The 24,747-nt window shown below is 42.0% G+C and overlaps 1 protein-coding gene across 1 annotated transcript in view; it reads right to left on the bottom strand.

Annotated features, from left to right (window-relative positions):
* Window positions 1–1,357: 1,357 nt before the first annotated feature.
* The window catches only part of DCUN1D5 (defective in cullin neddylation 1 domain containing 5), a 34,427-nt gene continuing 11,037 nt past the window's right edge, over window positions 1,358–24,747 (bottom strand). Inside the window, exons 4-9 of the mRNA XM_089687275.1 lie at window positions 21,471–21,541; window positions 18,940–19,031; window positions 16,819–16,927; window positions 10,370–10,474; window positions 6,998–7,100; window positions 1,358–4,615 (exon numbers count right to left, since the gene is read on the bottom strand). Of these exons, the coding sequence (XP_089543401.1) occupies window positions 4,560–4,615; window positions 6,998–7,100; window positions 10,370–10,474; window positions 16,819–16,927; window positions 18,940–19,031; window positions 21,471–21,541 (536 nt within the window). The 3' untranslated portion in view covers window positions 1,358–4,559. The remainder of the gene's footprint in view (window positions 4,616–6,997; window positions 7,101–10,369; window positions 10,475–16,818; window positions 16,928–18,939; window positions 19,032–21,470; window positions 21,542–24,747) is intronic.

The following is a 24,747-nucleotide window of genomic DNA, read 5'->3' on the forward strand; positions in this document are numbered from 1 at the left end:
TCTTAAAGCGGAGTTCCACTCACACTGTCAAAAAATAAAAGTCAGCAGTTACAAAAACTGTAGCTGCTGACTTTTAAAAAAAACAGCCACTTACCTGTCCCTCGGTGTGTGCCCTGCAGCCAATTTCACCGGCCGTCCTGTATTCCAGGAGGCCGGCATCTTCAGTGTGGGCATCCGGCTGTGATAGCTTGCGGCTTCACTGCTGGGTACCCACTGCGCATGCATGAGTAGCGCTGCATGAATGGTCCTGTAGTCTTCTAGGACCTGTCATGTGTCCCAAAAGACTACAGGAAGGGAGGGAGGACACCTTCCGCTTCCAATCGCCTAGGCTCATGGACCGGAAGTGGGAGAGGGTACCTGTCAAATTCAGGTGCCCATTCCCCCCGCCCCCCAAAAGGTGCAAATCCTTAAGAGGGAGCAGTCCTTAAAGCAGAACTTCCCCTTTTGGGTGGAGCTCTGCTTTAATTTATTCTGGCTATTCAAATTAATAAACACTGAAGTGCTTAAATGCGCCTAGGTGCGTTTGACATTTTTAAAGCCCAAAAGCTTGTCTCCTGTATGCGATTCTTCTGCATTCAGGAGAAAAAGCTTGGCTGCCTTTAACCACTTACCTACCGGGCACTTTTACCCTCTTCCTGCCCAGGCCAATTTTCAGCTTTCAGCACTGTTGCAGTTTGAATGACAATTGCACGGTCATGCAACACCGTGCCCAGATCACATTTTTCTAATTTTTTTTTTTCACACAGAGCTTTATTTTGGTGGTATTTAAATCGCCATTGGGATTTTTATTTTTTGCACTATTAACAAAAAAAGGTTTTCTTTGTTTCTATTATAACATTTTGCACACAGGTAATTTTTCTCCTTCACTGATGTGCGTTGATGAGGCGGCACTGACAGGTAGCACTGATATGCAGCAATGATGGGCAGCACTGATAGCACTATCTGGAAGCACTACTAGGCGATGATAATCAGTGCCCTGATTATCAGTGCAGATCACATTTGCCAGTTATCGACAGTACTTTCCTCATGCTGTGATATTTTTGTTCCTTTTTTTGTACTTTCTGAAAACTCAAAATCCTTTAAAGGGAGAATAAAAAAAAAAAAAAAACTTTTTTTTTTTCTTAAGGGCAGAAAAATGCAGGCTACGGTTTCTGACCATTCTTTTTGAAAATACGAGATTCCTGACTGTCATACCAATGCTCTGACTTAAAAAAATTTAACATGCATTTGTTATATGGTTTAGGCCTATGCCTGAGGAAAATATCAAAGACAAAACAGTGAGGCAAGTAGCATTTTTAGATATAAATGGCAGTAATAATATTTCTCTGAAGACCGATAGACAACACAACATGCAATATAAACAAACAGGCTCATGGTTTTATTCTAAAGCTGGTTATAGATACAAAAACAGAGGTGAATGTATGTATCGACATCTCCACAATTTATTCTGAACAGATGTGAACATGCATGCTGCTAATGACCGAACAGACATGTTTACACTCTGAACAGCGTTTCTTTTTCAACTTTACGGCCATGTCAGTCATGGGACTAGACTTGTTCTCTTTTCCAATGGAGTCACTACCTCGATAGCCAGACAAGCAAAATGTTGCTCTGTGGATGCTCTCTGCCTTAGCAAGTGGTGCTCTGCAGTGGTTTGGCCCAATGAGGGAATGTTTCCATTAATGGAAATGGTTCCCTTGTATAGGCGATTCCTGCCACCACTTGTGAGGTGTCTGACAAGGTCTTTGTCATGGAATACTAGGTTTGGCCAATTGATTATCCCCCACCTCCACTGTGGGATATAAACTTCTCCATCTATTTATGGACATATTTAAGCCGTAGAGGTTTTGTGGTTGCAGCAGGTGTTCTATCAGCTTGGCCCATTCAACTCAGAAGACTAAAGGCTGCTTTTGCACTGACCTTTTTTTTTTTCGTTAAGAAAGCAAGAAAAATTAATGACCATTAAATCCTATGGACCTCTTCACAATGGTCAGTTGCAGGTCTGTTGCGCTTTTTTTAAAGTCCTGCCTACTGCATTTTTTGGTACATTTGGTGAGGTAAACTAAAAAAAAAAACAAAAAAAACCACACCTTCCCATTTAAAAGAACGGAAAGCACATCAAAAACGCATCTGCAGTTGTGTTGTTTCAATTTTACTTTCACAGGTGCAAAACCGCACCGGAAACACGCCAAAAACACGTATGTTGTTTTACTGCATTTTTGCAAGAGAGCAGTGTAAAAGCAGCTTAAGGAGATACTGCAAGAGCAGGGCATCATGGACTTGCCTCTGAGGGGACATCATCAGCTTGCTCTAGAATCACAGTGAAGTTTCCCAAAATTCTGCTCAAAATTCATATCCTCTATACACAACATTGGGTGCAGGTTCTCTTACAACTTGCCTTATGAGAGAAAGATAAATCTACTGTAAAGGTTTCCAGTACTGGAATACCCATCTGAGCTCTTCCTAGTTCTACCCATCTAAGGTCTTCCTAGATCTACAATAAATGCAGTGGAATTACTCATAGGAAAGTATTACAGAGAGCAATACTAACATCACATCAGAACTGCATGATACATCACTGAGGACCAAGCCCTGCCAGGGAAGATCTAAAAAGAAGAGGACCCAGCAGGTAATACAACTGGCCTGAGTACATCTAGAGAAGGTTCCTTTTACTCTTTTTATATACAGTATATTTTAAGAAACAAAAAATACATGCAGGGGGGACTCTGGAGGGGAGAGGGCAGGGTTGAGCTTTAGGTCTTAAGATGGTAGAAAAAAAAAAAGTCTTGAATGATTCCAAAAACAAGGTCTTTAATGTTGCATGTAAACTCAAAAAAACAAAAACAAAAAAAAAACTGGACAATTAATATGACATCTGTGAGAAGAGAAAAAAAAATTAAGAGCAAGTATAGTAGAAATGGCCCTTTTCATCCCACTCCAAAATTTCAGGGGTTATTGGACCATCTTCAGCAATCAGTGAAATGGTTTTTTTTCCCAGATACTACAATAAATATAATTAACAAAACTGGAGGAACAGATTGGCAAACTAAGGGGTTCTTTAATGACATGTAGGCTCGACACTTGTGCCACAGAATAACACCAGTGTAGGTTGAAAACAAAATCCTGGTAATACGGGATGTCCTATTAAACAATGAATTAGAGAGTAATATACAGAACCTGTCCTTGACCTGCTTATAGCTCAGATATGGAAACAACCAAAGACATTTAATGATCCGAGACAAACGGCATAATATGTGCTGCATCCACATGAGGCAGATGTTTGTTGCTCGTTAAAGTGCTGCTCCTTTATGGCATTTCCTATAACTTAAAGGTAAGACAGAGAAACTATCCACAGTAAATATTATTACCCATCATTCAAAATGGTCAGCACAAGCCTTGAAATACCCATTCTTTCACTAGAGGGAATGCTGCTATCATCAAGTGATAAACATTGCCGCCAACCGTATAACAGTTGTAGCCACACCCCCATGAAATAAGAAAAATTGGAACTGTTTTGGCACAATGGATATTTCAAATATGTCCACAGGCACAACTGAACAAAACAGGTAATGGATACTATTTACAAATTTTAGGATTTCGCTGTCCTATCTTATATCATCACATTGATGAGAAAGGCAGTGTTACACTTTAAAGTGGTAAAAAGCTTTTGATTGGATATCAGAGACTATAAAAATCATCAGAAGATTGAACTCTGACTGATAAAACAGAGTCGCAGATAAAGTAAGGAGTGGGCATGACCTTCAAACATCTGCTGGTTACATGGAGGTAGCGACATGGAATTCTGATATATGCAAAAACATGACCCGTTCAAAGCGGTAACAGATATCCTAAGAACCAACAATTGCCCAACATCAGCAGCTCCTAACACTCAAACTCTGAAGAATATTCTACATATGTGAGCATTTGTTGATGACCACAACTGTCTTCCAGCTGTCAGTGGACCCAAGCACTCGTACGAAATGAAGTTAAAAAAAGTCATATGTATGAGATGAAAAAAAAGAAAAAAAAAAAAAAGGATTATATGTATCGACTTTTAGAATGCCTCTTTAAAGAAATCCATTGTTACCATGTGTTATAAAATATTGCTGTTACAATCACAAGGTTTCCAAATCTATTTTGAAATTGGGAAACAGCAAAAAAAAAAAAAAAAATTGATTTAACAAGTGGTGAAATCTTGAAAACCAAAAACGGTTTTGTGTAGAGATCTAAATAAAAAAAAAAAAGTATCTCGTAATTCTAGTTAATTCGAATACGATTCGAAAAAAGTGTACACACTTCGGGCCACAGAAACTTAGAGGAAAATAAGGGAAACAAATGTAAAACGGGTCTTGGTCGATGTTTTAGGTTTTTTCATCCAGAATTGCATTTCTTGATGAAAGTCAATCAAGCCATCGGCAAGGGACAGAGTTCTGCTGATTTCATTAGCACTGGCAAGACTTTGAAGGCTTCGGCAAAGATGAGAGTATTCTTCAAACACTTCATGTTTAGGGCTTGTGGGACATCTGAAAGTTCATGTTTTGTTTCCAGAACAGATCTTGCTATAATGAGGGACGATGTTTATACCACTCAACAAATTCATCGAGAAGAACTGGCCCTGAAAGGATTTAGACAGATACATTAGGTGCATACAGTACATTTTTAAATAAAATTTTGCCAACGCAAAATCTGGTTAAAGACTATGGGAAAGGATTTCGGAAATGTTGGTCACATCTCCGTTGGTAATCATCGTTACAATCTAAGGTCCCTAACTTACATTCACACATACACATATTAGGGCCAATTTAGACAGGATCCAATTAACCTACCAGCATGTCTTTGGAGTGTGGGAGGAAACCCACTCAGGCACAGGGAGAACATGCAAACTCCAGGCAGGTGGTGCCGTGGCTGGGATTCGAACCAACAACCCTAGTACTGCCAGGCGGAAGTGCTAACCATTTAGCCACTGTGCTGCTCATACATATATATAGTTATTACAATGCTGATGCTATAAAACAAAGGTGTATGCTGTGACGACAGACCTCCATTAACACTCTGTCAAGTTTTTATTGCTCAATCTATGAAAACCAATAACCTGCAAGTATGTTTGCAACAGTTGTCATATATTGGGCAGCACAGTGGCTAAATGGTTAGCACTTCCGCCTGGCAGCACTAGGGTCGTTGGTTCGAATCCCAGCCACGGCACCTCTTGCAAGAAGTAGGATATGCAAAAATACAGACTACATGCAAAACACTGCTAAAGAATAAAAGCCAATTCATAGCAGCGACAAGGTGCATAATGTACAAAAACATGTAGTCCACAAGCCACATACAGGGGTTTGACCAAAAACAAATATGGAAACACTTCATGATTTACAGGTGTGAAAGTGATGACATGTTTCGCATTGAAAGCAGTAGTGATGTAACATTCTTTACCTTCTGCTGTGTGATGAGACACCTGGCTAACAGGGGGGGGGGAAGCCTCACTTTCGTCATTCACGGTGTGCACTGCTAGTAATATGGAATCATGTCAGAGCTTACTGAGCTTCAAAATAGGGCAAATTGATGGTGCCACTTAGCTGGTGCCTCTGTGACTGAAGTTGCTAATTTATTTGCAGTGTCAGGAAGTACAGCATCAAAGGCCATGACAGCATATATGCATATAAAAGACAATGTGCAGGACTGTGATGTGGAATCAGAAACAACTTCTGCAAAACTGACTGCACAGCTCAATATAAGTCCTGTGAAGACTGTGATTGAGCTCTGCAGTCATTCTTGCAGCAGTTTTCCTATTCTGGGTCACAATCCTGCGCAATGTCCTTTTGTCTCTTTCGGTCAGCTGACCATGTTGACTGCACTATCAGACAACGTTTTTCCAGAAACTGTATATGCCCTCAAAACCTTCAATACTGCAACACGGCCAATAAATTGGCAACTTCAGTCACAGAGGCACCGCCCAAGCGGCACCAACAATTTGCCCTCTTTGCTCAGTAAGCTCTGACATGGCTCTGTATAACTAGCAGCGCACACAGTAAATGACGAAATTGAGGCTTCCCACCTGTAAGCTGGGTGTCTCATCACATAGTGGAAGCAAAAGTATGTTACATCACTTCCATTTTCAACCCAAGACATGTTGTCACTTTCACACCTACAAATCATGTTGTGGTTCAATTTTTTTGGTCCAGCCTCTGCATATCCCCCTAATTATATGCTGCACACTTACATTATGCCCCCAAGGTTTGAATAGGTGGGTTAGTTTCCAATCAGAATCTAGTATAGGTCTACAACTAAGAACCAATGGCTCAGTAGATGTTTATCTTCCAACTAGGACATTCAGAAAAGATGCATCATCAGTTTTTCCAGCAGACCCCGGAGGTAAACCCTCTATAGGCTCCTTTACAAAGAATTGATAACTTTCTCCTCATCATACGATAGTGTTTAGGCCTGTACACTGGCTGCTTAGACCCATATGCTCCATCCTGGGAGGAGTCATATGCTATCCCATACCCAGAACCACCGGCTGATTTGTGAGGGCTCTGCAAGAGCCATGCGAGTGAAATATATTTGGATCAGGGGTCAGCTTTCAAGAGACTGTCACTTTGCCTTGAATTGGAGACATAACAGTCATTTTAATACCCTAGTTTTTACCTCTGGCTAACTAGGTATGACAAAGGTGTAAAGGTCAGAGCTGAAGCCCCAAGTATCTGCTTATTCTTCATTGGCAGAATCTACTCAATAATGTGACCACATCATCCATGTTTGTAATGTACATACTAGATGTGAAATCTAGGAAATCTACTAGGAATATCTAGCCATTGGAGCCCCAGGAGCCAGGAAGTGAGTCATTCAAATATCAACCCTGGGTGAGGCAGGCTGCACGTAAACTAACAGCAGGCAACGTCACCTACATTTCCACTGAAAAAATAGCTTTTTGAGCACAAATACTGCCATTTTTTGTATTCTGCATCCCCAAGAACGAAAAAAATTGATCATTACTTACAGGCACCATCTTCATCATAGTTACTAAGATCGGAATTAACGGTCCGACTGAATTCTAATACATTATACCACTGGTCTTTGTTCATTACTCTGTATTTGGACTGCTGTTAAAACAAGACAGAAGATCATCTTATATAAAAAATGAGTAAAAGCGCCTTAATATATATATATAAAAAAGCAAGCTGCTATACACAAAAAGGTAACCAATATCACCCCAGAACATCAATGTATATATAAAGTGCAGCGCTAAAATGAACAAAAAACAATGTTGAAAATCAATAGAAAGTCAATGCAATAATGAATGGGTATAGATGAATGACCCTTAATTAATCCAGAACCCTACACATATAAATATATATGAGTTCAGACGGAAATGTGATCAAAAAAGTCAATAAAGTGACTATAGTGCTCAGGTGCCATGAGGGTCTGGTATCCGTGCAATAATGGTAAAGGTAATGCGCACTCACCGGGCGCGCATGTTATATGCACTTTTTAGTGTAAAAAATCCAGATGTCATCTGATAGTGGGTGGTCCTCCCTCTACTGTTGCTGTGTGCTGGAAGACGCAGCTTTTAACATCTACTATACTATGGAAGTAACTCTGTCGCCCCCTGGGGGAGTACTTTAGTCCACAGACCGATTTCCTGGACGGATCATTGCCACACAGTGAAAGTCTGCCCACCCAGAGGGATACTACCCACCAGGAATATAGGGGGACCTCTAAAGAAAGAGGACCACCCACACCAGCTTCATACTACCTAACAGTAGAGGGAGAACCACCCACTATCAGATGACATCTGGATTTTTTACACTAAAAAGCACATATAACATGCGCGTCCGGTGAGTGCGCAATACCTTTACCATTATTGCATGGATACCGGACCCTAATGGCACCTGAGCACTATAGTCACTTTTTTGACTTTTTGATCACATTTCCATCTAAACTCATATATATTTATATATGTAGGGTTCTGGATTAATTAAGGGTCATTCATCTATACCCATTCATTATTGCATTGATTTTCAACATTGTTTTTTATTTATTTTAGCGCTGCACTTTATATATACATAGATCATCATCTTAGCACTTGTTATATACAGATTCTGCAACTCATTTTACATACATGAAAACTGGAAAAACAAGCTCATCCGGAAAACTTAAAAATGGTTAGGTGCACTTTAAAGCTGAACTCCAGGCATTTACATAAAAAGATACAAATGATTGCAGGTTTGTATCTCTGAATATATTATTTTAAATGCCAATAGTGTAAGTACCTACATTCGACTCAATAGCAATCTTTTGCAATTTTATGTATAGTAGCCCTCAAACTGAAAATCCAAGAGGTGTGCTGTATGAAACATGATGATATGTGGAGAGTGCAAAGTGATGAGAGAGATGATCTCATCAGTCAGCTGCTCTTTATAGCTGATCTCTAGGTATTCTCTTATTTGCATAAATACGCTGGTCCAGCTTGGACAAATGCAAGTATGCATACTGCATTCCTAAGAGACTGCTGCGGCAGCTCACAATCATTGCTGTAGTTGGCGCTACTACAGTGATTGCTGCTATTTTACAGGTCCTGACCCAGGGGTTGTTGACCACTGTCATTCACAGAAGGCCTTGCAATTTTCATTGACTATTCTCTCCTCTCCCCCTCATCCAATCAGAGAAAGCTTTGTATTCTTTGAAAAACGACTGTAAGATATATGATTACTTACATTGGTCCAAGCTGGATTAATGTAACTATGTAATTAAGATAATACCTAGAGTTCAGTGTTAACTGTCCTGTCTGCATGTTGAGGGTGGAGAGATGACACAACTGCATTCCTGCTACATTTTGCAAGCGCAACAGAAAAAATGGTGTCATTTGCCCTGCTGTGGAAGGGCTGTGTATATGCCTGGAATGGATGAACTGAATTACAAATCCTAAGGGAGGTATGTTGCAGGTATAGCTATGCAAAACATTAAAAATAGGTGCCAAATTTTATTTAAAATTCAGTAATGCATTGTTCTCCATCACGGTCTGCCCTGCACTTGCTCAGTTGCTCTCTATTCTCAGCACTGTGCCTAAAATCAGAGCCAATAGAGGCCGATCAGATGACAGCTTTAAGATTCACTGTTGCTGAAGAGGGAAGAAAGTAACAGGAATGACAGACTGTGTGGAGGGAACACAGATTAGGGAGGAAGAAAAGAAAAGCAGAAGTGACAGGACAAACTCTGCTGGCAGGGAGACACAAGAGCTAAACTTACGAGGATAGTGTCTCATCTCCCTGATATTCTCTCCTTAAACAATCTGTGAATTTCAGCACTGTATAGCTTCTGTCAGCCTGAGAGCTGGTTCATACCAAAATTTCTGTATTCTGGTTGCGTTTCTGTGTGCATGTTTTTGATGCATTCCAGTGTGTTTTTTCCCTTTTTTATTTTTCTTTTCTTTCAACTGAAGACACATGGGGGTTTATTTACTAAAGCTGGAGAGTCCAAAATCAGACTCCCTTCTGCAAAATCAGACTCCCAATCAGCTTCTAACCTCAGCTTGTTCAATGAAGCTTTGGCAATGAAACCTGGAAGCTGATTGGTTTCTATGCAGAAGTGAATCTGATTTTGGACTCTCCAGCTTTAGTAAATAAACCCCAAACAGTCCAGTGAGTTTGTGTTTTGCCGTTACATAAAGAAAAAAATGCAACTTACTTACTCTACTTTCGTTGACTGCACTGGAATGCACTGCACTGGTGTGAACAAGGGCCACTGGAATCCATGTTAAACACGGTCCATGCATTTTGGAAGCAGAATAAAAAGGCAGTGGACTGCATCTGGTGTGAACAAGCCCTAACTGAGCCTAGACATACAAGGGTTTATTTACTAAAGCTGGATCGCTCAGAATCTCATGCACTTAGCATAGAAACCAATCAGCTTCCAGGTTTTATTGCTAAAGCTTAACCGAACAAGCTGAGGTTAGAAGCTGATTGGCTACCATGCACAGGTGCACGAGATTATGAGTGAACCAGCTTTAGTAAATAAACCCCACAATGAAGGCTGCAAATGTACCCATTTTAAATTACAGAAAGTGACATATAGATTTTGAAACCAAGGAGAAGGAGAGAGTTTCCACAAATGAAATAACTGCTCTAGGCTTCAACAAAATGGCAGTCTTCAACAAGAAGAAAAAGGAGCAATGCTGGAGGCAATTTACAGCCCACACTAATTTTGGTTGCATAATTGAAGTGGAATGTATGTTCTTTTGTTAAAAGAACATTAAATTGTTATAAAGCTGTTATGGGTAAAGTCTCGAGTTACGAACAAAGTTAGTGCAGCTATTGAACGCTTTCTCTTTTATATTAAGTGGCATAAACAACAGCAAACTGGGCTCTCTTACCTCCAGGTACTGGTAGAACACAGAAAATAATGGCCATGTTCTTCCAAGTAAAAGTGCCAACATAGTTTTTGCAGTATCTATGTCCAGACTCCGCTGGACTTTGTCCTATTGTAAAAACACAGATCTAGTTAGTTCATACAATTTCTATTTACAGAAAGTTCATAGACGAATCCACCAAGTCAAACTAGCACATGAAACTAAAGGACATTATAGACTTGACTATTTTACTTGGGTATATAGACTTGATTATTGTACAGGGTATATTGGTTACATATTAGTCATACTTGTCACAAAAGTATCAATATACCGAACAGACTCCAAGCGGATTCTTAGAAATTGTTGCAATTTGAAGGCAACGGTAGAACCTACATTACAGGAAATGCAGCAGAATCACCCTTTGTGGCAGGCAAGAACATAATCTTTCATTTGAGAACTCAGTAGAGAAAACATGGCAACAAGCATATCACTCTACCAATGCACTCCACATAAAAACTGACTGTATTTGGGTGTCATTCTTATTCAGGTTGCATTTGCGGTTTTATTTTTTGTTTACAAACTTTTTTTTTTTTTATTAAGGAATAGACTGCAAAAATAGCATAACAGCATAAAGTAGAGTATACAACATATGTAATAATCATTCCAATCAAGTACAATTATGTAAGACATAAAGATTAAGTACATGAACAAAGTAGGAAGGAAGGCAGGCAGAGCAATAAGGCTACCAACAGAGGAACACTATCAATTAAATCATGAATATTCATCAGTCAGACAATAAATGTTGATGAGTTTTCCAAACATGTCATTTTCTGTCAAATAAGTGCATCCTATCCAGTAACGTATATTGAATAAGTTCCATGAGCATCACCACATCGACTCTTCATAGAACTGAGGCTAATGGCACTGTAAGCGACTTCCAATGAAGGGCAATGGCCCATAGGGTTGAGACACAGATGGTGTGAATTAGCCTCATAGCCTCGGTTTGTATTCCCGAGATAGGGGCTCCCAATAAGCAAATCTGCACAGACAGATGCACCGGATTGTCTTCCACAGCAGAAGACACTTCAGAAATTTTACGACCTACCCATGAAAGGCCGGGACAGGCCCAAAATATATGCACAAGGGTACCAGCAAGGCCACAACCCCGGAAGCAGAGGTGGGACGTCCCTGGGAACATGATATGTAGTCTAGAGGGGGTATAATACCATCGGGTTAAGACCTTTAGGGCCGCCTCACAGACAGAAAAATCTAGAGCTCTTACGTATGTTATCCACCATGGAGTCCCAATCCTCTTCATAGAAGGTGATATCACAATCAGCCTCCCATTTATGTCTATACAAGGGGGGTAAGGGAAAGATAGTTGCCAAAAAAAGGCAATACAAAATCTGAAATAAGACCCCTACCCCTATGAGAGTCACAGCAAATGCATTAAAAAAAAGTGATCGGGGGACGAAAGTGTCAATCCAAAATGTGAATTAAAGAAATGTTTTATTTGCCAATAACGATAGTATTCACGAAGTGGGATATCGAAAAGTGTTTGTAATGTCTCAAAAGTGATAGAAGATCCACCTCTTTGAAAATCTGATAAAGGCTCAATCGTACCACCAGTGGAATGCCTGCAAAGACAAAAATGCCACAAGAAAATTCAGATCTCCAAAAAATGACGAACCCGGTGAAACAGAGGGGACCAGATCTAATTTAAATGTATAACGGGACCAAAAGTATCAATGAGTGGGCAACAAATGAATTATAGGTCAACAACAAGCAGGGGGGAATTTTCGTCCATAATAGACCTAGTAAATAGAACGGGTGTATAGATTGAGATTCATATCTGACCCAGGGGATCTGGGAGTTAATAGTCGCCCATTGTGATAGTTGTGAAAAGCGGGCAGACCGGTAATAAAGCCAAAAATTGGGGAGTCTGAGGTCACCCGCCCGTTGCGACTGATATAGGACGGATGAAGTAAAACGTGGATGTTTATTACGCCAGATAAAATTATTAATCACCCATTGAAAACGATCAAGGAATGTTTTCGAGACCGAGATTGGGAGTGCTCGGAATAAATAAAGTAATTTTGGTAAAACATACATTTTCATAGCCGTGACTCTGCCCAAAAATGAGATTGGGTATCCATGCCAGATCTTTAACAAAGTAGAAAGGCGACACACATGGTGGATAATTAGCTGCAAATAGTCCTGAGTACCTGGGTGTAAGATAGATACCCAAATATAGGATCCGGTCCGTGGCCCAGCGAAATGGGAAAGAACCACGGAGGGATTCATTCAGGGATTTATTGACATTAATAGGCACGACAACGGATTTAGTAAAATTTAACGCGAGACCCAATATGGATGCAAAATCATTGAATAACGTGCATAAATTAGGCAATGATACTAATGGGTTAGTAAGGAAAAGCATGACATAATCTGCATATATACAGAATTTGAATTGTGAGACCAAATGTGGGTACCCTGAAATATCCGGGTGTGATCTTAAAACAATTGCCAAGGGTTCCAAAACCAGCACAAATAGTAAGGGCGAAAGCGGACAACCCTGACGGGTGCCTCTGCCCAATGTAAAAAAGTGAGAGTTGCAGCCTGGGAGTCTAATTCTTGTTTGGGGGGAGGCATACAGAGCACGTACACCAGATAACAATTCATCACTGAAGCCCAATTTCTGCAACAGTGAAAACAAATAGGGCCAGGAGGACACTATCAAAGGCCTTATTGATGTCCAGGCTCAATAACAACTCTTCTTTAAAGTGTAGGTTAGCATCCTGAATGACATTTAATGTGAGTGTGAGACGTATGTTGTCTGTGATAAGTCAGTCCGGGATAAATCCCGATTGGTCAGGTGAGACCAATGAGGAGATAATAGGGGCCAATCTATGTTCCAAAATACGGCCAAATATCTTTAAATCGCTGTTCATCACTGAGATGGGTCTATAGTTTTGAGCTAGAAGATGATCTTTTAAGGGTTTAGATAACAGGGACATGTTAGCCAACAGCATCTCCTCAGGAAACCTGCCGCCCTGCAAACTATCGTTGAACAGGGACGCCAAAAAAGGAGCTAACAGAGAAGTAAAATGCTTAAAATAACTAGCCGTGAACCCATTGGGGCCCGGTGCTGTAGAAGTTCGCAGTGCACTAATCGCAGGGGTTATTTCCTGCAGAGTTCATGGGGCATTGAGAGAAGATATCAGAGTGTGAGAGCAGGGAGGGGTAAAGAATCAAACCACGAGCCATCGAGGGGAGTGGAAGTCGTTTGTGGGGGAGCGAAGAGGGTGGAGTGAAATTCTTTAAAAATTCCCAGAACTTGATGAGGCAAAGAGAAGACGTTACCATTCTAAATACGTAGCTTATAGATATGTGGGGACCGCATAGAATGGTTAAATTTCCGTGCGAACATAGTTGACGCTGAATTGCTATGTAATAAAAAAGAAGCCTTAGACCAGCGCAAAGCCTCTTCAGTTTTCTGGGATAGTAAGGTATTTAATTCTAAGCGCTTTTGCGATATAGTTCTGATCAGGAGAGATGGATTGCCTACGTGTGTTCTATAATGCGTTTCCAATTCCCTAGTAAGTTTCTGAATTTGTTTCCAACGCTCCCTATTCCTAACTGCCGCCATAGAGATAAGGCGGCCTTGCAGAACCGCCTTGTGGGCCACCCATAAAGTAGCCGGAGGAGGTGTCAGGAGTTGTGTTCAGCTGAAAGTATTCTTGGATGGAGGTAGCCACTTCTTGACGGGAGTTAGCATCTGTAAACATAGAGTCATTCAACCGCCAAGAGTAGGGAGTAGGTGCTAGATCTATAAAGGTGATTGACAGTGCCACAATATTATGATCTGACCAACACCACAAATGTATGCCTGTCTTAGTGAAGTTGGCTAGCAAAATTGGGGAGCAGTAGATGTAATCTAGCCTAGCATAAGAGTTATGCGGGTGGGAGTAAAATTAGTAATCCCTTGCTCCAACATAGTGTGTTCTCCAGGAGTCCACTAGCTGAAATGCTTCTAGTTTTTTAGTGACGGATTTTGGGAAGGCCGTGGAAGAAGGTGAGGACGAACTTCTATTAAGGGGTTAGCCACCAGATTACAGTCACCTCCCACTAATAAATGGGGGGACAGGAACTTATCAAGAACATAAAAAAGAAAATAAAAAAATATATAAGTTGCTTGAGCAGAGTTCGGTGCATAAACATTGGCTATTGTGAGTTCACGACCCGAAAGGATACCTTTAATAGTGAGAAATCTGCTCTCAGGATCACGATGGACATGTTGAACCTCAAAGGGAAACTAGTTGTGAAGAAAAACCGCTACACCGTTGCTCGTAGTGGAATGTAAGGTGTAAAACCCTTACATAGAAGATCTATGACAGAATGTAGGAGGTTTAGCCGCTGCGAAATGAGTCTCTTGTAATAGAATAATCTTCGCCCCTAGACATCTATATTGGAGGAAGTCAGTTTTGCACTTATTTGGAGAATTGAAACCCTGGATATTATGTGAGATGCAATGAATGACCATGGCTAAATATTACAAAAATAGTATCTATTGTATCCATCTGAGCCATATCAGAAAAGTTTGTCTTCTCTGCGGAGCACCCGGATCTGCAACCTGTAAGGTGAAGTCTGTCAGTATCATTTTATGGAATATCCAAGCCACAAAGATGCAGCAAGGAGATCCACAAAATTGTGTATGACTACCATCATGTACCAAAATTATCAAAAAGACAAAAACATAAAACAGTAGAGGCAGGGCCCTAAGAGCCCCTAAAGCTAAAGAAAGTACAACAAACCATGGATCAGGTGGGCTAGCTGCCTCACCTGAAAAGACAGAGAAACATAACATCAAAAGGACCAACAGGGAACTTATCAGTTATACTGTTTGCAGGTTCTCTGTAGAGTATTCAATACCTTCACCTCAAGTTATGGAGAAGGGGGGGGAATGGGAATGTAGTCCTGTACTAAAGCTGGGTACACTTAGACCGAAATTCGGTAGTTCAGCAGGGACTCTCTGTGGCTCTCCCTGTTCAGCAGCTGATTGTTATATTGGCGTCTGTTGAACGGACCCGCTTGGAAACCTTCAATTAGTAAGTACAGTGCTGCTCAGTGTATCCTGACAGAGGAGAGTTTCCGCTGGCAGAACGCAATGTGCTGGCGGGGAAGATTCCTGTATCCACCTTGCTGGTGTGGATGCAGGAAACAATTGAATTTTTTTTTTAGTTTTTGGTCAACACACTTAAGGTGAAAAGGCTGCTCCTCCATACATACAGCACTGTCACCCCCTAAAACAGGAGTGTTACTGGCAGGATCACCAGATGAAAAAAGCCAGTAAACCGAAAACTAATTCAGCCACCTTATCCAAGGAGGCTACAATACATTACAAAATAGCTAATAGGTTTAGATACGCTTTAAAGTTGAACTCCAGGAATTCAGCTACTTTGTACAATGTGCTGTATTAGTAGGGGTTAATTCCAACGAGGTGCATGCCACATTGTGGACTTGTCTCTTTAATTTACAGTTTTCATATTTTCTGGAGGGCTGGGAGCATAACTATTGCTATGCTCCGGGGGCTCAGATGCAGGACCTTCTGTTCTCACATATTGAGGCTACAGAGTCACATGCAGCTTCTGTGCCCCCTCATCCTGCCCAATCACAGAGCACTTTGTATTAAGTGAACTAATTTACAGAATACAAAGCCTTCTGTGAATGAACAGCAAGAGGGGAGGGGAGAGCTGAAATGGGGCAGGGTTGGTGGAGATGCTGTGTGTGAGAACACCCTGTCACTTCTGTCAAAGCCCTAGGAGTGTAGTGATAACTGCACTCCTGGAGCTCCGTAAAACTGTCAGATGTAAATTAAAGAGAGAAGTCTACAAGGTGGCATGCACCTTGTTGGCATTACCTCATAGTATGCCAGCAAATTTTACAAATTCCTGGAGTTCAGCTTTAACCTTGAGTCCATTTGTAGATGACCACTGAAGTAATATAATCCATGGAACAGTTTGGCATCAATTTACTGAGGTTTTGAGATGGTTAAGGGGAGCTGATCAGTCCTATTCAACTCTCCCTTATTTTAATCTGCTAGTCTGCCACAACAACACAGGCACACCATACACACTAAAAAGAAGGCCCCCAAAAATGAAATATCCTAAAACCAAAACCTTCTTTACTAAAAGAACAAAATCCAGCTTCCTACTCCCCCATTTTCTACCGTCATAGTACTTTAAAGTAAGTAATAGCTGTGATTTAAGCAAGACAAAACTAGACAACCCTCAGCAACATCTCAAATGCAAGCTGACTATATTGGGAAACTTCTTACATTACAGGCTGACACCATACTCATGGTGTGTTAAACAAATTTGCTGATTTATTATGTCCCAAATTCCTTACAAAGTAAGTATTTTGTATGTGGACTGGCACGGTCTGTCAAAACACACAATTTGATATGTACTTACCCTTGCAAAATCAAATGCATATCTGTAAATATTCTTAAAGGCAGTGTTATCGTTCAGTTGCGCCCGAAGATAGTCAAATTTACCCTGTAACTTCTCTGTGCAGTCACATCTTAAACACAGGTATGAAACACAGGTTAACATCACAGAGGAATTCCTTATTGCCAACGCTAATCAAAATGATCCAGTAGCTCCTGGTGCCAGAACCCTTTCACAAAACAATTCAATCCAATAGACTTCACAATAAAAACACAGCATGGTCAGTGAGCATTGTACATATACTATTGAATATTTATCATTAGATCCAACACAGGGAAGTGTTACACTAGTCAATAGCAATAGAAGAGGATTTTAGATAAAGGAAACACACGCTTTTGTCTTTTGCTGCAGAGGCTCCAACACAACGAATCAAGTATGAAGCAGAAGGGGTTAAACTGGAACCATGGGCTAAATTAACTATTACATTATATAATGCAGTCTGTCATTAGCATTAACACAGCAGTTTTAGTACCCGCTGACCTGCCAGCGGGTCAATATTTGGTCATTTCCTTTAACAGGGTGACAATGGAACAGTGTTGTTGCCTGATGGATGGAAAAGTCCTATATGCACTTTTTATGTTGTTTTTTGTTAAAAAAAAAAAAGGAAGGTTTAAAAAACACAAAAGTAAAAGCTGACCATTGTAAGAATCTATCAGTATTAGAGGGATTGGGACAAGCCATTTAAGGGCAACTTCTGCTGGACAGTTACAGGAAGTGGAAAAATAACTGATCAACAGGTAACAAAACTACCTTGCAAGGAGGATGCTGAAAAACTGCCATATTCATGAGATTGATAGACTGCATCTTATGAGTAATTATTGATTTTTCCCACAGTTCCATTTTAAGTTAGGTTCAGGCGTTAGGTGGATCAGGATTTAAAGAGAAAGAGTAATGGCCCATTGACACCATGTGTGTTTCGCAGTGCAGGCCCAACAAAATGATAACCTAAAGTCCATTCTTTTTAAAAGGCCCAGAACATACTAGGGTACTGCATTGATGTTTTATTTGATTGTAACACAATGCACTACAACCTGTGGTAAGGAACAGAGAGGTATGTTTGCTCACATCATTGCAACTCATTAAAAAATGCATGCCAACTTAAGTGCATTGTACACAGAAAGCAAGTGATAGGAGTTAGGTTTAGCTTTCGGTTTTAAAGGTTTAAAGAAATAGGACAACCATTGAAGCAAACTAGTGCTTTGCCTATTCATGACAATAACAGGCTTGCTGGACTCCACACACACCCCGCTGCTCCCTGAAAGCCCATTCACCTGCCAGAGCATAAATAACATACGTTGTACTTTGTGATATGGGAGAACACAAGCCTCTTCCCCTTTCTCCCATACTGTAATACTCGGTGCCTGGGCACAAAGGAGAAGAACACTGCAGGCAATGGCAAAGATGTCAATACAGTCAGGTCCATAATTATTGGGACATCGACACAATTCTAACATTTTTGGCTCTATACACCACCACAATGGATTTGAAATGAAACGAACAAGGTGTGCTTTAACTGCAGACTGTCAGCTTTAATTTGAGGGTATTTACATCTTAATCAGGTGAACAATTTTCGCCAGCATTCAGAATGCCTCTCTCTGGAGAAGGAATAGGAATAAGAGGAAGTCACAAAAAAAAAAAAAAAAAAAAAAAAAAAAAGTGGCTGGCTGGGAATGGAGTCCAGCCTGTACTTAGGCTCATGTAGAATAGGATTAACTGTTAATGTGTTAAGGGTGCTTCATGATAGGGAACAGTTTTTAAAATTCCATTTTACTTCTTCTTGGGAGTTAGACACCCCAAAAACAGGAGACCCCGGCACCGGAAGCTAATGCACCAAACTATTTATACTGTATGTAGATAGGAATACAATTCGAGAAACAAACACTGGTGTGGTGCCAGGAAAATTATTAAGTGTACAATATAAAAATACATGTACAAAAATGGCAAATTTCAACCCAACCCAAATGGGAAACTTCAACCCAACCATGATTCTCACAAAATAGGGTGAAATCCATGAGCAGGTTGATATACGTTATGCCACGCCTTTCACATGCACAACATTGGGACAAGATAGAAAGCCATTCTTACTGTAGAGAGGTCATTCCTTTCAACCACTCCTCTTTTGTGAAAAAGCCCATATTTTCTGCCTCTAATTTCCATGCAAGAACCAACATAATTATCTGGGGAAGACAACAGCAAACAGAAGACAAATAAGGTAATGCACAAAGACTAATTGAACAACTTATCTCAGAAAAACAAATAACTAAGCAGTACGTAGGGTCTTCCTAACTTGAAACAAATTCAGTGGATTGTTTAGAAAGGCCCTGGCATTACATAGTTTTTACATATTATATACATATACACACACAAAAGGAGACTGTACTGTATTTAGATGGCTTTAAGCTGGCCATACCCATTATACCATATAAAATAATTTTCTCTAGATTTATCAGATACACTATGCGCTGAAAGGTTTGTGGACATCAAACCTACAGTATATGAGCTGGTTGAAAATCCCATTCTAAAACCATGGGCATTAATAGGGAGCCCCCTCCCCTTTTGTGGCTATTACAGCCTTCACTCTTTCAATCCTCAGAAAAGGCTTTCTACAAGATTTTGGGGTTTGTCTGTGGGAATGTGTGCCAGTTCAGCCAAAAGAGCATTTGTGAGGTCAGGTACTGATGTTAGATGAGAAGACTTGACCCACAATCCGTATGCTTACTCATTTCATAGGTGTTTAGCAAGATTTAAATCAAGGTTGTGAGCAGGTCACTCAGGTTTCTCCACACAAAACTCATGCCAAATCGTTATGGTGCTGGCTTTGTGCGTGGAGCCACGGTCATACTGGAAAAGAAAACAGTCTTCCCCTAACTTTTGCCACTAGACTGAAAGCGCACAAATTTCATGCTGTCGTTTTAAAGGAAGCCCCCACATAAACTGCTTACACTAAAATGTTTGCAGGAGTGTCCAGCTGTATACTTTTGGCCATACAGCTAAGCCCAAGTAAGGGGTCCACAAACGTTGGTCATATAGGGGTTTATTTACTAAAGTTGGAAAGTGAAAAATCTGATGAAGCTCTGCATATAAACCAATCAAATCAGTTTCCAGATTTTTTTTTTTTGGTTGTCAAAGATTAATTGAACAAGCTGAAGGTAGAAGCGATTGGCTACCATGCACACCTGCACTAGATCTTGCACTCACCAGTTTTAGTAAAGCAACCTCATGGTGTATGAAAGTGTAAGGTCAATATATAAACAACTTTTTCAATAAAAATCCAAATCAGGTAGTCCCTCATACAGACACATACACTAAAGCAATACTAAACTCTGTGATCAGACAGAAAAAAAAAAACAAAGAAAATTTTATAAAAAATAGTTTCCAGGGCCATTAAGTAGTGAATGTGTATGCATAATTCTTTGAGAAGGGTGTCTTATTGTAACTTTTTTGTACAGACTTTAATACAGTGCCTTGAAAAAGTATTTATACTTCTTGAAATTTTTCCACATTTTGTCACGTTACAACCAAAAACGTAAATGTATTTTATTGGGATGTTATGTGGATAGACCAACACAAATTGAAACATAATTGTGAAGTGGAAGGAAAATAATAACATGGTTTTCAACTCAGACCAGCTTCCTTGTCCCTGCTGAAGAAAAGTATCCCCACAACATGATGCTGCCACCACGTTTCGTGGTGGGGATGGTGTGTTCAAGGTGACTTCTTATGGCTCTCTTTCAATAATGACTTTCTTCTTGCTACTCCTCCATAAAGGCCAGATTTGTGGAGTGCACGACTAAAAGTTGTCCTGTGGACAGATTCTCTCATCTGAGCTGTGGATCTCTAGCTCCTCCAGTTACCATGGGCCTTTTGGCTGCTTCTATGATTAATGCTCTCCTTGCCCAGCCTGTCAGTTTAGGTGGAGGGCCATGCCTTGGTAGGTTTGTAGTTGTGCCATACTCTTTCCATTTTCGGATGGTGGATTGAACAAATGCTCTGTGAGATGTTCAAAGCTTGGCATATTTTATATAGATCTCCCTTCTTTAAACTTCTCCACAACTTCATCCCTGACCATTCTGGTGTGATCCTTGACCTTCATGATACCGTTTGTTCACTAGTGTTCTCTAACAAACCTCTGAGGGCTTCACAGAACAGCTGTATTTATAATGAGCTGAAATTACACACAGGTGGACTCCATTTACTAATTAGGTGACTTCTGAAGGCAATTGGTTCCACTAGATTTTAGTTAGGGGGTATCAGAGTAAAGGGGGCTGAATAAAAATACAAGCCACATTTTTCAGATATTTTATTTGTAAAAAAATTTTAAAACCATTTATCATTTTCCTTCCATTTCACAATTATGTGCCACTTTGTGTTGGTCTATCACATAAAATCCCAAGAAAATACATTTACGGTTTTGGTTGTAACATGACAAACTGTGGAAAATTTCAAGGGGTATGAATACTTTTTCAAGGCACTGTACATATGACCAGCTTATAAGAAAAATAGAAAAAAGCACAAATTGATATGACAATTTCTCATAAGAATCACGCCCCAGGGGCAGGAAGTACAAATAATCTATACTTCGATAAATAAAACAAAACTAAAAACACATTTCTTACGTTTTCTGGTTCTACACCTATATCCTCACAGAATTTTTCCATTGCTTCTGGCCCAACAATTTCATCTGGACCTGTTAAATGAAACAAAGCAAAAGTGTTTTCCTAAAGAATATCGAACTTCCGGTATTAGAGGAAATATGGCCTATAAAACGAATCCATAAAATATTCCATAATATCTAAAAAGAGAAGCTGAATTAATTCATCTGACATTACATTACATTACATTGAGTTTATATAGCGCCAAAGGGTTTGCTCAGCGCTGTACAATAGAGGGGGGGACAATACATGAAACATTACAGCAGCTACGAACAGCACACGAGGGGTAAGAGGGCCCTACTCTTTCGAGCTTACAATCTGGGAGGGAGGGGGTAGTGGTACAGGAGGAAGTGGCTGTGGGGGATGGAGTGGTAGGAGGAATGAAGGAGAGCAGCAGTTAGGTGAGGGTGGGGTAGGCTTCCCTGAAGAGGTGGGTTTTCAGGCAGCGCCTGAAGGTGAGGAGGGAAGGTGACAGTCTGATGGATTGGGGTAGTGAGTTCCAGAGGATGGGGGAGGACCTGGAGAAGTCTTGCAGACGTGCGTGTGAGGAGGAGACCAGGGAGCAAGATAGAAGGAGGTCCTGTGAAGAGCGAAGGGTACGGGTAGGGTGGTACTTGGGAATCAGGTCGGTGAGGTAGTTAGGGGCAGTGTTGTGAATGGTTTTCTAGGTCAGAGTGAGTAGTTTGAATTTGATGCGTTGGGCGATAGGGAGCCAGTGGAGGGAGAGGCAGAGGGGGGTGGCAGAGGTGGAGCGGCTGGTGAGGTGGATGAGTCTGGCAGCTGAGTTCAGGATGGTCTGAAGCGGGGAGAGTTTGCACTGGGGTAGGCCGGTGAGGAGGGAGTTGCAGTAGTCAAGGCGTGAGATAATCAGGGAGTGCACAAGTAGTTTAGCGGTGTCTGGGGTAAGGAAGGTGCGTATTTTGGCGATATTGCGGAGGTGGAGCCTGCATGTGTTTGTCAGTGATTTGACATGAGGTTGGAAGGAGAGGTTAGAGTCCAGAATGACCCCAAGGACTTTGGCTTGCGGGGCGGGATTGATGGTGGTGATGTTAGTAGTGATGGATAGGATGGGGGGGGGGGGGCGCGGGCAGGAGGGAAGACGAGAAGCTCGGTTTTGGAGAGGTTGAGTTTGAGGAAATGGAGCGACATCCAGTCAGAGATGTCGTTTAGGAGGTGAGTGATGCGGGCGGAGAAAGTGGAGGTGAGGTGAGGGGTGGAGAGGTAAATTTGAGTGTCATCAGCATAGAGATGGTAGTTGAAGCCGTGGGAGTGTATGAGTTTGCCAAGGGAGGAGGTGTAGATGGAGAAGAGAAGGGGTCCAAGGACAGAGCCCTGGGGGACCCCAACAGAGAGGGGGAGGGAAGGGGAGGTGGCACCATTGTAGGAAACGCTGAAGGAGCGTCGGGATAGGTAAGAGGAGAACCAGGAGAGAGCGGTGTCTCTGACGCCAAGGGAGAATAGTTTATTAAGGAGGAGGGGGTGGTCAACTGTGTCGAAGGCCGCGGAGAGGTCCAGGAGGAGGAGGACAGAGTAGTCGCCTTTGGCTTTGGCGGTAAGTAGGTCGTTGGTGATTTTGAGGAGGGCGGTTTCGGTGGAGTGTAGGGGACGGAAGCCGGACTGTAGTGGATCAAGGAGGTTGTTGTCAGTTAGGTGGGCGCTTAGGCGGTTGTAGACTAAGCGCTCCAGGAGTTTGGAAGTGAGTGGCAGCAGGGAGATGGGTCTGAGGTTGTTTGGGTCAGAGGGGTCCAGGGAGGGCTTTTTGAGTATGGGGGTGATGTGCGCATGCTTTAGGGGGGAGGGGAATACGCCGGTAGAGAGGGAGAGATTGAAGATGTGGGTGAGGGAGCAGATGAGGGAAGAGGGGGGTGACTGGAGGAGTCGAGAGGGGATAGGGTCTAGGGGGCAGGTAGTGAGGCGGGCTTCAGAGAAGACCCTGGTGACTTCCTCAGTGGTAGCGGGGCTGAAGGAGTGCAGAGCTGGTGGGGTTACGGTAAGCGGGGTCTTGGGTGTGGAGGGGGGCAGTGCGGTTGCGAGGTCAGAGGAGGGAAGAGATGAGGGGGAGATAGGGGGGGGGAGGCTAGGTGGGGAGGTAGATTGCGAGTTGACTATGTCCTGACGGACAGCATCAATTTTATTGTGGAAATGAGTGGCAATCTCGTGGGCGGTGAGTGAGGTACTGAGTGGAGGAGGGGGGGGAGAGAGCAGGGAGTTGAAGGTGGAGAAGAGTCGGCGAGGGCAGGAGGAGAGGGTGTTAATCAGGTTTACGAAGTAAGCCTGCTTGGCGGCGTGGAGGGAGGAGGTGTAAGTGAGGAAGGCAGATTTGTAGAGGGAGAATGAACGGGGGGACCTGGTTTTGCGCCATAGTCTCTCCAGCGCACGACTGCGACGTTTGAGGCATTTAGTGTGGTCGTTCTGCCATGGTTGGAGCGGTCTGGGTTTGATGTAGCGTGTGGTTAGGGGTGCCAGAGAGTCTAGGGTAGCTGATAGTGAGTCGTTGTACGTGTTAGTGGCTAGGTCAGGACAAGACAGTGGAAGGATTCTGTCGTGTAGGCGGTCGGCAGCTGAGTGGAGGGGGGCCGGGTTCAGGTTGCGAAGGTTGCGGCTGGTGATGGTTTGGCGCTCTGGGGGGGGGGAGTTAGGGGAAGGGGAGATGGAGAACGTGAGGAGGTGGTGGTCGGAGAGAGGGAAGGGGGTGTTAGAGAACTGGTTGAGGGTACAGAGGTGGGAGAAGACGAGGTCCAGGGTGTTCCCAATGATGTGGGTGGAGGATTGAGTGTGCTGTGTGAGCGCGAAGGAGGAGGTTCTGACTATTCTATCCTCCGCTCTGATGTAATATGGTTGCCCATTCTTCTTTGTAAACTGCATTAAAACATTAAAGTGGGTCTAAAGGCTCAAGGATTTTTACCTTGAAAAAAAAAAAAAAAAAAAACCCTTCTATATGTGGCAGTCCCTGTAATGCTTACCCGAGCCCAATCCTGATCCAGCAATATCCATGAAAGCCTCTGTTCTCCGGGGACTCACATTTCTGATTGGCCGTCATTGGCACTAGCTTCTGTCAATCACAGCCAGTGAGCCAATTAGGAGGGGGCTGAGCAGCAGCTCTGTGTGTGAGTGGACACACAGAGCCATGGCTCGGAAGCACACTTGCTGTGGGGGCATCCGACAGGAGGGAGGGGCCTGGAGCGCAGGACGGGGACATGAGAGAAGGAGGATCCGGTCTGCTGTGTGCAAAACCATTACA

This window comes from Staurois parvus, unplaced genomic scaffold (assembly GCF_062004578.1).
Source record: "Staurois parvus isolate SC_StPar_1 unplaced genomic scaffold, SC_StPar_1.0 ptg000422l, whole genome shotgun sequence".
In the NCBI taxonomy this organism is placed as follows: Eukaryota; Metazoa; Chordata; class Amphibia; order Anura; family Ranidae; genus Staurois; species Staurois parvus.